The sequence below is a fragment of the Gigantopelta aegis genome, chromosome 4, assembly GCF_016097555.1.
Source record: "Gigantopelta aegis isolate Gae_Host chromosome 4, Gae_host_genome, whole genome shotgun sequence".
NCBI lineage: Eukaryota > Metazoa > Mollusca > Gastropoda > Neomphalida > Peltospiridae > Gigantopelta > Gigantopelta aegis.
This window is the reverse complement of record NC_054702.1, coordinates 96,954,492-96,972,243: the sequence shown is the minus strand read 5'-3', so window position 1 is coordinate 96,972,243 and position 17,752 is coordinate 96,954,492. Positions and strand designations below refer to the sequence as shown.

General features: G+C 33.9%; 1 protein-coding gene across 1 annotated transcript in view; it reads right to left on the bottom strand.

Annotated features, from left to right (window-relative positions):
- The window catches only part of LOC121371497 (serine/threonine-protein phosphatase 4 regulatory subunit 3A-like), a 55,248-nt gene that overhangs the window by 17,899 nt on the left and 19,597 nt on the right, over positions 1-17,752 (bottom strand). The window contains exons 5-7 of the mRNA XM_041497428.1: positions 10,267-10,416; positions 9,198-9,242; positions 3,467-3,583 (exon numbers count right to left, since the gene is read on the bottom strand). Coding sequence (XP_041353362.1) covers positions 3,467-3,583; positions 9,198-9,242; positions 10,267-10,416 — 312 coding nt within the window. The remainder of the gene's footprint in view (positions 1-3,466; positions 3,584-9,197; positions 9,243-10,266; positions 10,417-17,752) is intronic.

Here is a 17,752-nt window from a genome sequence, read left to right as displayed (position 1 = left end):
TAAGTATTGTTTTTTTAGGGGTGGATTTAGAGGGGTTAGCACCACCCACCTTTTTTCAGTGGCAAATATCACTCAAATAATATTGCATGTATACGCTCACTCATACTTGTAGCACTAATATTCCAGTCAGTGCATCCTGAACCTCTTTTCACAAAATCTTACATCAGACTTGTCAAAATAAGAAGGCAACTGGTAAATTTCATTGGCTACTGCAGCTTTTGCATAAAATGTTATGTTTTACATTTTTATTAATCTGATCATTATATTAAAGATTAATTAGATTGTTTAAAGAAGATACATTTATAGAGCTGCTACCTATATTGAAAAATTAGTTGCTGGTAGGAAAGGGGCAGTGTTTATGCCAGAATTTTTGGGTATGGCGCTATGGAGTTGGATGCAACCAGTCAATACTGGGGGGTGGGGGTGGTGGTGGTGGTGGTGGTGGTGGGGGGGGGGGGGGGGGGCGCGCGCGCGCACTACTCAAGAAATAAAACTGGTTACGTTAAGGGTTATAGGGTTAAGAAAAGCATACAGTAATGATAAGAGTAATTAATTTTGTCAAAAAGTTAACTTAAAATAATAAAATCTGCAAAACATTTGGGTATGGCGCCATACCTGTTGTACCCTCTGGCAGAAACCCTGGCGGAGGGAGGTTGCAAAGCCACTTGTAAGAATTTAAAGCAAGAAATCAATATATCATACGGATGTTGAACTGCCAAATTTTTATGAATCTGTGTTCCTTATGATAAAACACTATTGCACTGTAGTGATTGGTAATTACATATATAGATGTTGCAGGGCTCACACTGGAAGAATTTTAGTTTTAGCCAATTTTCAGATATATATGTTTAGAGTTAACTCAAAATTTATTCAAAAGTGACTAATTTAAAGAACATTTTATTTGCCAAAGACTAAATGATGTAGCTACTTTGCATGAAAATTAGCAGCTGGCTAATTTGGCATTGGACAGGATGAGCCCTGGTATTTGTTCCGTATAAAAGGCCAGATTCCTAAGAGGGGGGCTCTCACATTAGTCGATTCATCAATTACAAAAGGGTAAATGGAAGTGGCCAGTACCAGTAGATACATGTACCATTAATTCCTGCCCATGTGTGCTCTTTGCAAAATTGAACCTCCAGTTCCTGCTGGCATGCTTAGGAGCTAAGACAGGTCAAGATATTATTTTTAAATCCTTAACTAAATACTCTAATGTTAAGTGTAAAACCAGTACATAAATATACTCTTAAAAAAAAGAAACGCATAACTGGTATATGTTAGGATTGGATTGCAAATTTATAGCATCATATCTTTGCTCAATACCAGAGCAGTAAAATTGAAACTTGTTAAACATGATCAGAACATCACTTGGAATGAAATCGTCTATCAAATCAACAGGATTAGGGCACCGTATCAAGGTCACGGTCATGGACACTAATATCTAGTATGAGCCCCATGAGCAGCAATGACAGCTTGGCACCTCCTACGCATGGAATCAAATAATGCTTGAATCACAGGCTGGGGGATTGTAGCCCATGTTTGTTGCAAAGCCTGGAGCAGATGGGGTAGCGTTTGTGGCGCAGGGTTACGTTGCCGTAAACATCGATCTAGTTCATCCCACAGGTGCTCGATGGGGTTAAGATCAGGTGATCTTGAAGGCCATGGCATCACTCCGACATTGTGTTGATTCAGGAAGTCTGTTGTTATATACGTGCGCTATGTGGTCGTGCATTGTCGTCCTGGAAGATGACATTTTCTGCGTTGATGAAAGGTATGGCATGACACTGGAGAATTTCGTTGCAGTAACGTTGGGCTGTTAGCTGACCTGGGACATGTACAAGGTCTTTTCTGCCAGTGTAAGTGATGGCCACTCATACCATAACACTCCCCCCTCCATATCTGTCCACCTGCCGCACACAATTATTTGCACAACGCTCGTTACGTCGTCGGTAAACTCTAGCTCTGCCGTCTGCGCGCTGAAGCAAAAAACGCGACTTGTCGCTGAAAGCCACTCTTCATCACTGCTGTCGACGCCATATCAGACAACGTCTGCATCATGTAAGCCGTAGACGCCTAGCTGGTCTTCTAGCTCGGATATTGGCTTCGCGTAAACGGTTTCTTACGGTCTGGTCCGAAATTCTTCGCATCCCAGTTATGGCAGAAGTTGATGATGAAGCAGTTAGGAATCTGTCACGTAAATGTCGTAGACGTATGTATCTGTCTTGCGTCGGTGTGGTAACTCTGGGACGACCGGATCTGGGGCGGTCACGTGACACTCCAGTTTGCTGATAACGGTGCCAAAGCCTAGATATTGTACTCTGAGATGTGTTGAAAAAGACGTGCAACTGTTGATTGCGATTCCCCGGCTTCCATCCGGCCAATTGCGTTGTTACGTTGTGGTTCTGTCAGCCTGGGCATAATTTCAACGTTACGTAGCGACACTATCGATAATGCGTGTGTGAAGGTAACTAAATGTTCTGTCAAGGGGTAGTGCACGTGCATGATTTGTACGTGATAAATGTGAGCTCTGCAACCATTATTATGGATATTGTGATAAACATATTTGCACGTGCTGACGTCAAATCATGCGTTTTGTCAGCTTCAGAAGTGCATGATATCACATCCACTAGCTATAGAATAAGGTAATACTAAAACATTCACTATTGTGTTATTTCCAAATTAATGTTATGAAAAATATGCTCTATGCGTTTCTTTTTTTGAAGAGTATATATAAATAAATACTTCAATACATGTATACAGACAGTAGCAGAGTTCACATTGACTGTATTTAGATGGTTTTGTACAATTTATTACTTAAAGACATGTTTGTTGGGGAAAACATTCATCCCCTACCCCATTGCGTTACGTGTGTTACACTCAATAAAGGCTGCATTGTATAATAACTTGCAGCTTTTGCAAACCAAAAATGGTCAAATATGTTTCATATTGGTATTCTAACTTTTAACCTAAAAACACATCTTAAACGATTCAATATTTTACTAGTTATGAAAACTTCTTGGTTATTTGTGTTACGTGTGTTACATGAAAAATAGTGTTATTTTTGCATTGTTTTTCAAATAAACCTGTCATATGAAGAGAAAAGAAAGAGGTAGTAAATCTTAAGACATCCAGTTGTCTGTCAAATGACTATATACTGACTCATTTTGGTATTAACTAACAACATTTTAAGCAAAGAACAAACTTAACTATTTTTGTGTGTTTTGTTTTGTTTGCAGGTGTTGTACTTTCAAATAGTGGCACACACAAAATATCTCACTGTTCATGATTTGTTTGTTATTTAACATAAATAATACATATCCAAAATATCAAAAAAGCACTTTTTTAATTTATAAGATGAATTTTAATTTTTGCATCCCAGGATGAGTTTGCATGGAATGAGCCAGCTCAGTAATACAAGCTTGTACATCCATCTCAACATATTAAGGGGACATAAATCTCGATGTCTTACATCATCCTGATTTTGACATTCACGAAGAATGAATTCTCTGACCATGGACGGACTGAATTCTACAATGAATGAAAATATGTCTATGGCAGTAGCTTTCATCTTGACATCGTCTAAACCCTGGAAAATAAAGAAAACAAATTAAAGTATACCTACATGGAGGTAACTAAACATTATGATTATAAATAAACTGCAAATACTGCACAACATGATTACTGCTGTGTTTAAAAAAAATTCTCAATACGCAACAAAAATGTACATGTATGGTTAGACATATTTTCCCTTTTTAAAAAAAAAATATTATGTATGTAAAAAAAAAAGTTTTACTGGTTTTGGGTCAATTTTTTTTTGCATTTTTCAGCTGCCATCTTTCTTACTACATGGCAAAAATATGTAACTGGGCAATTCCACGCTAAAGTGGTCATGGAGTGAAAAATTAAAATCATGTTATTTCTTATATATTAAGATTGTTTCTAATGTAAAATTATCTGGAGAATCCAAATCTGTAAGTAAAATATTATAAAATAAATGGATGTGGTTGACTCTAGCCATTTTATGAGGATACCGTCACACTAAAAATATGACACTCCCATAATACACACTATGAATTTGTGTACAGCAGCCATGTAATTGAAGGTAATATTCTTTTTATTGGTGTTTTTGTTTTACCACTAACAAAGTACAACATTGAATGATTCACTTTAATAAAAGGATAATTATTTTTAGATATAGGTGAAATTAGAAAACATAGAATCAATTTGTAATTCCGTTACTGAAAACAAACAAAAAGTTAGATTATATTGTTCATATATATGTAATCAAAGAATCGACTCATATTCTCTGAGTAAATGTTAATGAACATAATCATACACATTTACTTTCAATTTCATGCATTATTAGTAAAATTATAGCTGTCAACATAATGTAATTCCGTTACCATAGTTTTGTAATTCCGTTACCGTCTTTGGTATATTTTGTCAAGAAGCACTTTAGTATAAACCTACATAGTACTAAAATGCTGCACTCTTATCCAAAGTCATATACATCAAGTGATGTACCAATAGGAAAATATACATATATTTTAATCCACACGGTAATACATGTAGTACTAGTAGTGGCACCAAATGCATCTGAGGAACACCCATAGCAAATATAAGTCATCCATTAACAATACAGAAATTAAGAAAATTTTATCAACTTTAACCAAGCAGTATTATTTAAAAGCTTATGCTGACTAAAAATCTGCAAATTCATGACAAAATAAGCAAAACTTACTAATATTATATCGGGCTCGAAATATGAAGTAAAATATGGCCCACCATTATTATTTTTTTTAAATTGCAGGCCAAAAGAAACAGACAGCACATGGTGTATGTAGGGTTTGGGACAATGTGTGAAAAATTAGGACTTTTGAGATATATTTTAGAGCATTATAACTAGGGATGGGACGATTATTCGATATTACCGAAAACCGCGGTTTTAGGCCCATGGTTTGGTGCACCATTTCACAATTTGCAAAACGCAGGAAATTTCGATTTTTCATTTAAAAAAACTTAAATGATACATGTATAAATGTTTCTGTTTCTGTTTCTGTAATCCCAATGACCATAAAAGTATTTTGGCCAATCACAGCATTTGATTCCCTTAAACCTGACATGTTTGCATGGGAGATAGACCTGTGAAAGGTGACGTTCAGATCCTGCCTGGGACCATAAAACTTGTAACTTCCCAAAATAGGGAGGGACTGACCTCAGTGATTAATCCGCCGAGAGAATAAACATTTTAAGTACATGTATATTTCATCCCAGTCGTCAAAATTTAAAAAAGTAAACATGTGTTAACTTCAAGAATTATAAAATGGTGACCAATATTTCAGTCATATTAAAACAATTCAACATCGCTAATTTCTGTAAGTTTTTATCGGGATGAAATCGCCCACTGATCCTGAACTACAATGTACACAAACTCCTTTGCACTTCTTTTCTTCAAATAAATTTTTGCAGATTATTTTTTTCACTTTCAGTATGAGCAAAAAATAAAATTAAAATAATAACTGGTTAAATAATTCACTATTATATATTATGTGCATGTACTTGTGCTTGCTTATCTTTTTTTCTTCTTTTTTTAAAAATCAGTGATACCTTTTTATGTAACTTGTGTCGAGTTAAATAATCAGGCCTATATATTATGTATACATTTGTGCTTATATCGAGTAATCCATCAAGGATTTGACATCAAAATAATAATAAACATTACAGAAATATGTCTTGACATATATCTTTCTTTTATAGACTTCTATAATATGTACAATTGCTGTCAAACATTTTAAACATTTACTATGTAATATGTACACAGTTTAGCGCTGGTTTACATCTCCACTCATATACATGTACAAGTTACTGATATTGAAACCAGTTATCAACTGAAATCAGAGTATGACAAATATTTTGAAAAGTCACTAGCCACACATCTTCATAAATCAAAGCTAATATTCATTCCTCGTATTCAGCCTTGATACATGTCATCAAGAAATCGTGCCACAAAATGCTTATATTTCATTGGATGCGATGAGATCTGAATGCAACGAATCGCAACGCTCCTTATAGATTCCCTTGTTATTGTAAACAAAGATGGCAGCGTCAGCGTCCGGCAGTTAATTTTTAATATTGCTTTCAAGATTGTCACATGTTACCGATGCTGTGATTGGTCAGCGATGTCATCGTGTAAGGGACATAATCGGTGTTACAAATTTTCTTCCAATAGAGGGCGCTAGTAGTGGATATCAGTAATCTTGACTACATGTATCAAGGCTGAATACGAGGAACAAATATTAGCCTTATTTATGAAGATGCTAGCCACAGGGCTAGTGGGTTTGTGAAAACCACTAGCCCACCAAGATAAAGCACTAGCCCAAATTCCTGATCAATTATAACTGGATTTTTATATAATTTTTGTAACATTACACATTTACGAGTATAAGAGTAAAATAAAACAAACACTTAAATCATGTTGTAACTTTCAGTTTTTTGTTGTGTTGTACGTTTGTTTTTTTGTCAAGTGTGATCCATTGTCATTGTTCCGTTTTCGCTTTTGCCCACCCCCCGGGGAAAAATAATTGAGCAAACTCATGGCTGATATCTAAACCCACTGTCAAAATAATTAAATTTAAATGAGGGTATGACAGTGTGACACACGGTAATAGATGGTTCAGTGTATTCAGTAGTAAGTTATACATTTAGGGCCCTACTATTAAATTTATGTCGCCAGGAACGGTGATGCCAATTGCTCAAATACAGGGCATTATCCCGTGTCAGACCGATATCTAATCCGTTGTTAATTGATGAACAAAAAACGTATCATCTTGTATCGGCAGCTGTGATGCATTATCCAGACCGCTACACGTAATAGGCCAAGCAGTCATTGCATGTGCGGTTACCATTAAAGTAAATTGTTTTCCTGATTGCCGATAACCACATGTCAGCGAAGTGTTAAATAGAAAACAATAGGTAAATAAAACAAACACTGACATTCAAAGCGTGACTGGGGTTTACTTGATTGAGATTAACCTGTCGTCGCGATTGGTGATTTCCAAGTTCTTAGCCTAAAACATATGTGCGAGATTAACTACCACATGACGTGTCCAACCAATCAAAACACGCACGTCATTAGACTTATTTCCTGTGCCAGAATCTTGAAAGGGAAAAGAAAACAATGCATGCTTAACTGTGGCGATGTAGATATAGCATGTTATTGTTACTGCAGTTTGCAGACCTAGTTCAAGTGGATTATTATTATATCAGTGTTCGAGATTAACAGTATCCCGATATCCCGGGGATACCAGACTTTAATTTTGGATACCAGACTTCAAGAATCCAGTATCCCACCAGGATACCATATAATACTAAATTCTCAGGTGGGATACCAGATTTTTGAACGTTAGTATCCAACTGGGATACTGCCCAAAAAAATTAATCTTGAACACTGTATATACTGATTGCATTGTTGATATTATTCGATGACAAACGTCACAATCAAATTTATTAAACAAAATTTCAGCCGAGAGAAAAAGATAAACCCCCAAAAAACACGATTGAGCGATAAGGAGAGGGGTTTTGTGTTTCTCACTAGCCCGAACTTAAAAAACACTAGCCATGGGCGTCGGGCTAGCGGATTTGTCAAACTCTGCTGAAATATTAGTATGAATGCTTAAAATAAGTATACAGAGTTATTATTTAACTTATAAAATTATGCAAAATATTTGCAAACCAAATTTAAAGTAAATAAATTATTTTGTTCTAATGTAAATTCAGAGTGGTAATTCCGTTACCGAACTGTATAATTCCGTTACCAGCATTCAATGTTGTACAACAAAATTATGAAAAGATAATTTGTAATATAATTTCTATTTTGTTAATCACAAATCATTAGGTCATTATTTCATCATGAAGATAAATAATTCTTTCATCATACTTCACAGTTTGTCAATGTTTTGCGGTGCCCGTAAAAATGGTGTCCGTTTTGCGTAATTCCGTTACCAGACTTTAATTAAGTACCCATGCACAACACCTTGCAGTAGGGAGTCTCACTTCTGCCCTTAACAAGCACTAGTGCAGCACTAGTGTATTATATAGTTATATCATTATGATAATTTTTCTTATGTGGACTAGCTGAGTTTAATGCCTGAAACATCTCTCCAACTCGTAATTCTGTTACCGTGGAATTGCCCAACTATAGTCCTTACAAGTACAAGAGTTGTACAATTAAAAATCATCCATAACTCACTTTTTTCTGATGTAAGATCTATATATAAAAAGATTCTTTTTAAGTCTATACATTACAATATTAAAAAGAATTCCATGGAATTGGTTTAAACAATACTTATTAACCATTAAATATGCGATTTTGGGATCAGCCAACAGGCAAGAGTTTATATTAAGGCCTCTCCCATTCCATGGAATTCAATGTTTCATGAAATTATTACGTGTTGCTCAATATTTGCATCCATAGATGTACATTCTTCAATGCATCTACAAACCAAGTTTCATTAACCTAGAAGTTAAACTTTGTGATAAATAGAGCTAAGTGACAAAACTTAATATTGAGCTAAATGCTAAAGAATTTCAATTAAAAATAAAACATGCATCTCAATGTGGATGTACCAATAAACTGATTTGCATGGATCTAGAACTTACAGTTTATAAAATATGTAGCTTTTGACAGCATGCTAGCTTTTGTTTGTTTTTCAATGGAAAATACCTTGGAATTTTTAGTTCAAAAAGTGGTTTTCAGCAAGTATTTTCGCTTGACAACAATGACGGTATGTCACAGTAAAACTTATTTTATATATTAATAAAACATTTAAGTGAATATATGTGAGTAAAATTTAGAAATTTGTACCCACTCAACTTGATTTTTTGTCAAAAATTAATCCAGTAGTCAAAAGGTTAATCAAGAAAACATACCACTGTACATTATGTAGATACTAAACACAAAAGTTGATGCCACTGTGAGAAGTTATCAAGACAAGACAATAAAACACTGAGGGGATCAAAGCATTAGTACAAAGGGAGACAAGCTAGGGTACACATTATTTTCTACTTGGGATCACATCATACAAAGTAAAATATGGATCCCAAAAAGGTATGTGATAAAAGTGAAAAAGTACAGGTATTACAACAACTACAGAAGCTGCAGTATAAACTATCTATGTTAAGGTATTTTAAAATCCACTTACTAATATGACTTCTATAGCTGATAATACCCCAAGGCTTAGTAATGTCTGAAAATAGAATTTTAAAACATGCTTAAAATAACAAAGAGCCAAGCACTAACAAATAAATAAATACAGTGGCATGTATACATACGAAATATGCACCAACACACGTAAATCTAATTACTAGTGCATATGAAAATGTGCTTTTTTAAAACAACTTATAACTTATTCTGATTTAGTATCAAAAACACAAACCAAATTTTAAATTTTAAAAATGTTACTACATGCAAACCCCATTTTGCTAAAACATGGTGCTAAAAAGCAATTAAAAAGTAAAACTACACGTTTAACCATTCTATTTACAACAGACAATATTTCAATATCTTAGGTAGCCAGAAGTCAGTTTGTGTGATTTTCAACTATGTGAATTCTATCTGGGTAATTGGTCAGTAACTTAATCTTAACACGTGTAAAAGTATGTACTCCCAATTGTATTTTAAATAAACTGACTTTCAAAAACATACATTATTTTGGGGTGTCCAAAACAGTCTGGATTTTTTTTTAATATATATGTTATTATATAGTTTAAAAAGTTCACTTAAAATGTAACCAATTGGCAGTTTGTATAAATTTAATTTGTATAACCAATTTGCAAACAGAGATATATTGTGCTTTAAAATCCCAATCTTAGTATTTCACACAACAGTGTTTTGCTCATGTCTGTTATACAAATAAAAATTCACAAGAACTACCATTGTACCAATAGATTACATTTAATGAACTGCCGGGTTTTTAAAAAATTGAAATTGATTTGTTTAAAATACATATGAAACATCAGTGTAGTACAGAACAATAGTACACAGGTGTTATGATGAGGTTACTTCAAACAACCAACTTCTGGTTACCTAAGATTTTTAAATATTGTCCCCTGAAATCGATATCAGTTTACATAAATAAAATAATAAAATATAAATAAATGAAACCTAATAATAAAGCCAAATAACACAAACAATAACAATTTCAATAAATAATGCAAAATTAAAACCAATAAAGAAATAAAATATGAATAAATGAAGCAAATGAAATATACCTTAAAGAAAACTTCCCTACTTTGTTGCTGCAGCGGATGAGAAAATATACAAAATTCTTTGAGAAACATTATGAGATCTCTCCGATGATCATCATCTGTTTCATCATCTGTGAGTTGAGCAAATAATGTGGATAGGTATTTTTCATCATCCTAAGAAAAATAAATTAAAACATTAAGATATAAAAAGGTTCTGCCCATTTATTGACATACATGTACAACAATATTCTAGCTACAAATTATCACATTTTTAGTAGCCTACCCAAGTACATGTATAACACTATATTTGTTTTAAATATACATGGAATACATGAAAGTAATTTCACATGTAATAAAATGCCAATTTGCGAACTCAAACCATGTTGTCTCAAGATCTCTATATAACCATGCATAAATTTTATCACAATTAACATGATGGCTTGCATGTCATACAGGCAGAATAGTAAAATCATATTTCCATCAACAACTACTAGACAGTTTAAACAGGTAATAAGCATTAGTCCAGGTTTCTGCCGGAAAGAAACGTTTGGGTATGGTGTTATGGAATTGAATTATTATGCATGCTGAATGCAACTGCAGTTGACGTGTGTGTGTGCGTGTGTCTTAGGGGGCCTGCCCCAGAAAGAAATCGGTTATGTTTAGGGTTAGGGTTAAGAAAATCACAGTAATGATAAAAAGTCATCAATTTTGTCAAAATGTCAAAATAAAATAATACAATCTGCAAACAATTGGGTATGATGCCATACCCAAATAATATTTTTGGAGATGACATTTTGTAAACCTGTTTTACCCTGAAATAGTCTAACACCAGATTCCACAAATGTACATATGAAGACTTCAGGTGCAAAATGCGATATAAACCATTTTCTTTCTAGTTTTTAGTTAAAGCCATTATTGTATGTCAGTAAGGGCTAATCGTAGGCCCTCTGATTTGCTGCAAAACGTGATTGATCCTTATGAAATTGTATTGGGTAAATCCCAGGTTTTTTTTTTATCAAAACGCAATATACGCCAATTAAAAAAAAAAAACTTTTACTGAAAATGAAAAATGGATATATCGCATTTTGCGCCTAAACTATTCATATATTCTGTAAGTTTAACACCATTTCATTTAGAGTGTATTACATAATTTTACAATATTTACTTTAGTAGCTTAAAACTGGTACAAAGAAGTTTCTTCATATACATATATACTCTTCAAAAAAGTAGGGGAACCTGAAATATTAATGTTAATATCAACTATTAGACCGAACATACGTTTTGACCACAGACATCCTAGTAAAGAACATTCAGGTCTTGTTTATCAACACACCGAAACACATTCCATAGTTCTACATGCATCACGCAGTTGTTCGTACACGTGCGTGGGGTGTCATTCTTGATTTTGACAATTTCCAGGAAGGTCCATTAATCACTGTGGGACATTATTTCTGTCAATCTTTTTCATTCTGTTGATCATACAGTTGTTATTGGTTTGTTTTTAGTCATTTTTATTGTTTGAATTTGCGATTTACTGATAAAAAAAATGTCAACTTTTAAATTTCACTTCTGACCCCAATCATCTTTCAAGATCTTTGGTGGTCATAAAACCTACTGTAATACTGAACTACCGGTTGTAATGTTTGCCCAATTAATTCACTATTATCACATAACCATTCCCCACAGCTGATATACCTTACAATTTTGGCAACTGCAAATTCTTATTAGAGTTCCCCATCTTTTTTTTGAAGAGTGTATATATATATATATATATATATATACACACGGTTTCTGCCATAGGGTAAAATGGGTATGGCGCCATACTTCTTTTTTTGGACAGTAGATCAGTGTTCGAGATTACAAATTGTGGGCAGTATCCCAGTTGGATACTAACATTTCAAAATCTGGTATCCCACCTGAGACTTTAGTATCCCACTTAAATGAAATTCATAAATAACAACATAACAAACTTGGACAACACTGTTACATAACTTCACCAGTAAATGACGACTTTCATTGTTTCAGCGAAAAATAATGCAGGATTTAAAAAACAAAAACATTATATGGTATTCCGGTGGGATACTGGGTTATTGAAGTCTGGTATCCAAAATTAAATTCTGGTATCCCCGGGACATCGGGATACTGTTAATCTCGAACACTGTAGATGACTTCTTAATTCCAATCTGCGCAAGCGCAACATTATAGAAACAGAGCCAGTCAAAGGTCAATACTTCCTAGAAATGGCTTGTTTACATTGAAAGTATGTCACAGTGTTTTTAAAATATATTGTTATGTTAAATATTTGCGGGATGCCACTTGAATTTTGTATGTGTGAAATAAATTGTCTTATTAGAATATAAATATGTATATTTTTAAGGATTTGTCAATCAAGGGGCGAGACTTAATTTCGTTTGCCATAAGATGTTGGTCACTTACCAAGTGTCCTTAATAATATATCATTTGAAGTGATGACAGTATATATTATAATATGGTTAAACAATAATATATTGTTCTATAGGCTGGGGGACTAGTAGAAATTCTGGCGTGCTAGTAAATTTTAGTTGGTTCTTGTCCAGCGGGCTAGTGAAATATTTTCCACTTCTGCACCCTTGCAGCACGAAAAAATACATCGGCTACTGGGCGTGAAACTACTTACGGTAAATGTGTAAACATGTTTAACCTATATATCATTGCATCGCCATGTAATGATCTACATGTAGGTACATGTGTGTATACAGTGAGATATAAACTGCATTTGATGTCTAACTGTTTGCATATCTGTTCTCATTCATGGTAAAAGTGATGTGAGACTGTCTAGATGTAAAAAGTCCTGCCAAACTACAAAAAAAAAAATTTAAATTTTGATTTCATAAAAATATTTATCACGTACATGTACATGTATGTCTGCCTTTAATAATAATAAAACAAATTGTTTCTGCCCTTTTTTTTTTAATGAATTTAGGATTACTAAATACTGATTAAAGGAGAGGACAATTAAGACATTTGGCCTGGTATGCATATTCAACAATATATAATGCACATTATTGCTTAATATCAACACGTATAATCATATAGTTAATTAATAAAACGGTTAAATGTGACGACTATTATATATAAAGGGTGCAGCCATTTTGTACCATCTCAGTGAGTACGCCCTCTGGCGAGCTGGTGATTACGTAATACTTAACGCGTCACATCAGGAATGAGCCTTAGAACTAGAGAAATACAATCTACCTGGTTTTTTCAAGATGATAAATAGTCATACATTGCAATGTTCTGTAATAATACACATCCCAGTAAGCCAGCAGTAAGTATATCCAGCACTATATATTATTTTTCAATACAAAATAAAATACCATTGTCAAAGTGGCTACACAACAAGTTGAAACAATTAACAATGATTTGCCCATGCATTAACCTTCTGAGTACTGCAGGCGAGATATCTTGCCCGACGTCACGTCAGTCGATGTACTGTACACTGTATACAGTGCATTCCCCAATTCATATTTCCTGCATTTTTTGCACACGACACTCACCGGAAACGGAAATATAATAAAAGAATTATTTTTTTCAAAATGGTGGCTTTTGTTTTGATTTTTTCAATTGAAAATACCTTGAAATTTTGAGTTCAAAAAGTGGTTTTCGGCAAGCATTTTCGCTTGACAACAATGGTGGCATGTCGCGGTCATTTTCAGGGATCGATAGCTGATTGTGACAGCTAATTTGATAATAAATTTGATCATTTTACCAACAACGAAAATTACCAAATATTGCAATATGAATCGTAGTTCGGGTTTTAAAAAAAATTCCGGTCAGAAAACCACTGTTATCGGGAATAATGGACATAAATACTGGACAGCTGGCCACAAATGCCCGTAAGTAAACACAACTTTTTCGATTTTTTGCCTAATTTTAATCACTATTAGCCAATCTAAAAATAATAAAAATTATAAAAAAGACACGAAAATAATACTTACCGATTCATATATGCACTTTATTTCATGTATTTATAAAACATTTAAGTGAATATATGTGAGTAAAAATTATAAAACTTGTACCCACTCAATGTGGTTTTTGTTAAAAATTAATGCTTTTGTTTACACTGTACATACAGGAGATGGTCAGGAGCTGACGTCACTTTGCCCCAAGCTATCCTACCGGACGTCACAAAAACGAAACAAAATGGCTGCCCCCAGTTAGCAGGAATAATCACGTTTTTTTATTAACTCTAAAATTATGCCTTTTTCATTTGCTAAAGTATCAGTATGTGTTGGTGGTCCGGGTATGCATCTTTCCAACACATACGGCTCTTGCTTGAGTTGACCCTACCTTTAAGACATTTTATAAACAAACATGTTTTATATTGTTCAGAATATTTGTAGCACTTGTATCTTTTGCAAACAACAACCGGCCTTGGTGGCGTCGTGGTTAGGCCATCGGTCTACAGGCTGGTAGGTAATGGGTTCAGATCCCAGTCGAGGCATGGGATTTTTAATCCAGATAACAACCCCAAACCCAGAGTGAGTGCTCCGCAAGGCTCAATGGGTAGGTGTAAACCACTTGCACCAACCAGTGATCCATAACTGGTTCAACAAAGGCCATGGTTTGTGCTATCCTGCCTGTGGGAAGCGCAAATAAAAGATCCCTTGCTGCTAATCGGAAAGAGTAGCCCATGTAGTGGCGACAGCGGGTTTCCTCTCAAAATCTGTGTGGTCCGTAACCATATATCTGACGCCATAAAACCGTAAATAAAATGTGTTGAGTGCATCGTTAAATAAAACATTTCTTTCTTTCTTTCTTTTGCACAAAAAGTAAATATACTATTTTTTATTATTTACTTAGTTTTAGACTATGTTTGTGTTGATTACTTAAAATGGCATTATGCTTGAATTCATACTAGTGATTTTGTCCTGGTTTTCCCATAGAGAGTCATATATTGTAACTACAATTATTTATTATTACCACTGTAAATTTAAAATTAAGTGCACAAGTAGTGTATATATAATAATATATTTTGTTTTTACAGTATATATGTGTGCACTCTTGTCACGATTATGTACAAAAAAAATATGCGTAGACAGTCCTTTTCCTCTTCAAAAAAAAAATGTAGTTCATTAATACTACATGTATTACAATGCCACAGACCAGTCTTAACTGGTTTCAACAGATCAATAGCTGAGTCACCACAGAAAGATGGATCAATGGGAGTTTCCTTTGCCAAAACTACAAGCACCATAATAAATTTCAGACTAGACCATGAAGCCAAAGCCTCCAAGATATATAAATTTCAGTACAAATTAAAAATAATAGTGTATATACAAGTGTGTTAATTTATTTGGATACATGTATCAACAAGTACACTGTGCGTGTAGATAGCAAATATTTTGAATATACGCCCTTATGCAGCACTGTCTATTCACATAAATCTGGTGAGCCAGTAATAGTGCTGATGTCAGGGAGTGCACTGTGCTAGACAAGTGGAGCTGAACTAGATGTGTATCATTAATTCATGTCAAGACATGTACGTGTATAATACATCAATAAAGCCCACACATACCACTTGAATGTACCATTATATTTTAACTCGGCATTTTTAATCCAACTACAAACTCATTACATATGTTGTGAACTAATTTATGAAAAAGTCCATGCCAATATATATATATATATATATAGATACATTGTAGAATAGCATTCATTTAAACAATATAGCTGGGGGGGGGGGGGGGGGGGGGGGGAGAGAGAGAGAGAGAGAGAGAGAGAGAGAGAGAGAGAGAGAGAGGAAAGAATGTTTGTTTAACAGTATATTGTTTTAATCAGCTATAGGGTATTTACATGTATAAGGTGTCCAACATGTCAGGTAAATGTGAAAACAGGTTTAGAAAATGGGAGAAGAAACCTGTGACTTATTAGCAGTAGTGAGAAGTCAAAAGTTGTAATATATTAGACCTTATCCAATTTCACAAACAAAATCACACAAGACATGAACATACCGACTTGTTTGGCGTCATAGCTCACTTAACACCTCGTTGGACCATTATTTATTTCAGCGTGAGATTGTATATCAACGTATCTAGTGCCATTTGCAGTTGGAAAAGTCAAGCGTTGTTTAGTTGGTCACACTGATTTTAGTAATGCCAAAAAATACTAATTATTACTTTTAGGGGTTAAAGTTTAATTTGTGAGTTGTACAGCAATTGTTGCCTTCAGTTTAATGACATAAAATTCAACCACCAAAACTGGTTATGTATTTAATTATTAAAAATCGAGATATAAAACTGTTGCATATTATTTCACCAAATCGTCAATTCTTTCATATTTATTAGAAATTGTATTTCGTAATTAAGGATATGGGCAATTTCGTGGTGTCGGACGTACATTTCAGACATTTTAGCCAAGCATTACATAGATGCATATGACGTTCCACAACATTTTATTGTACACATTGTACGAACCAACTAGGGCACCATTGTCATATAATATAGTATAGTGGAAAATATGCATGGTGTCGGACGTATGCACACCAACTGCAATTTTTCACACACACACATGGTTATGTCTAAATCTCTGAGATATGTGAGAGCATATTGGAAATATTGTGTCCTATTCCTATTGGGTAGATGTTTATCTGTATATCAGATGTAATAGCAATGTTTTTATCACACTATAAAAATAAAAAAATAGAGACAAACATGCTTGGTGTCGGATGTATATTTTTCTGTTGGTGTCAGACATATTCGTGTGAAGTACAATTTTACAAGTTTTTAAAAACAGTAAAAACAGAACTAGGATTTATTATTTTTGTTTGAAAAAAATGAAAAACAAGAGGGCTTCAGGAGGTGAGGATGAACCACTCTCTTGGTCTTGTGTATTTTTTAAAGCAGATTTTTGTTTTGAAAGAAACCTTAAATATTAGCCATAAACTTCACTAGTTCATTACAAAAATTAACTGCATTCAAAATTTCAAGGTAACACCCATGAGTCGACTACTTGAGGTGGGGTGAAACGAGGTTCTAGTTATAAAAGTGTGTGCTAATATCACACAGGCATTGCATAAATATCAATACTTTGGTTTAAAATTGGAAAGAATAAACATGCTTTATGATGCCGGATGTACATTATAACAGCACCACAGTAGCATGGTAATTGTTATATATTAAATCATTGTTTTAACATTTTTTTTAATCAACTATATAAAATTAAAATTGCTTCTCAGTAACATTTTACAAACAGCAGAAGTGGAGATCGAAAAATTAATATTTTGGTGTCGGACATACACAAATAACACATGATTGTAAAGCTGTGAATAAAAGATGGCTTGAAATATAAATATTTATTTTATATATTATGTCAATTAACAAAGGACATGTCTGGGATTATTTCTGTGCAAAGATTTGTGCAAATATTTCTACTCACTTATGTGGAACAAAATATGCTACTAAATGTGTTAATAGAATAGAATTATTCGTAAAATATTGGTGCATTCATGGTTGATGCATTAGTTGCATTA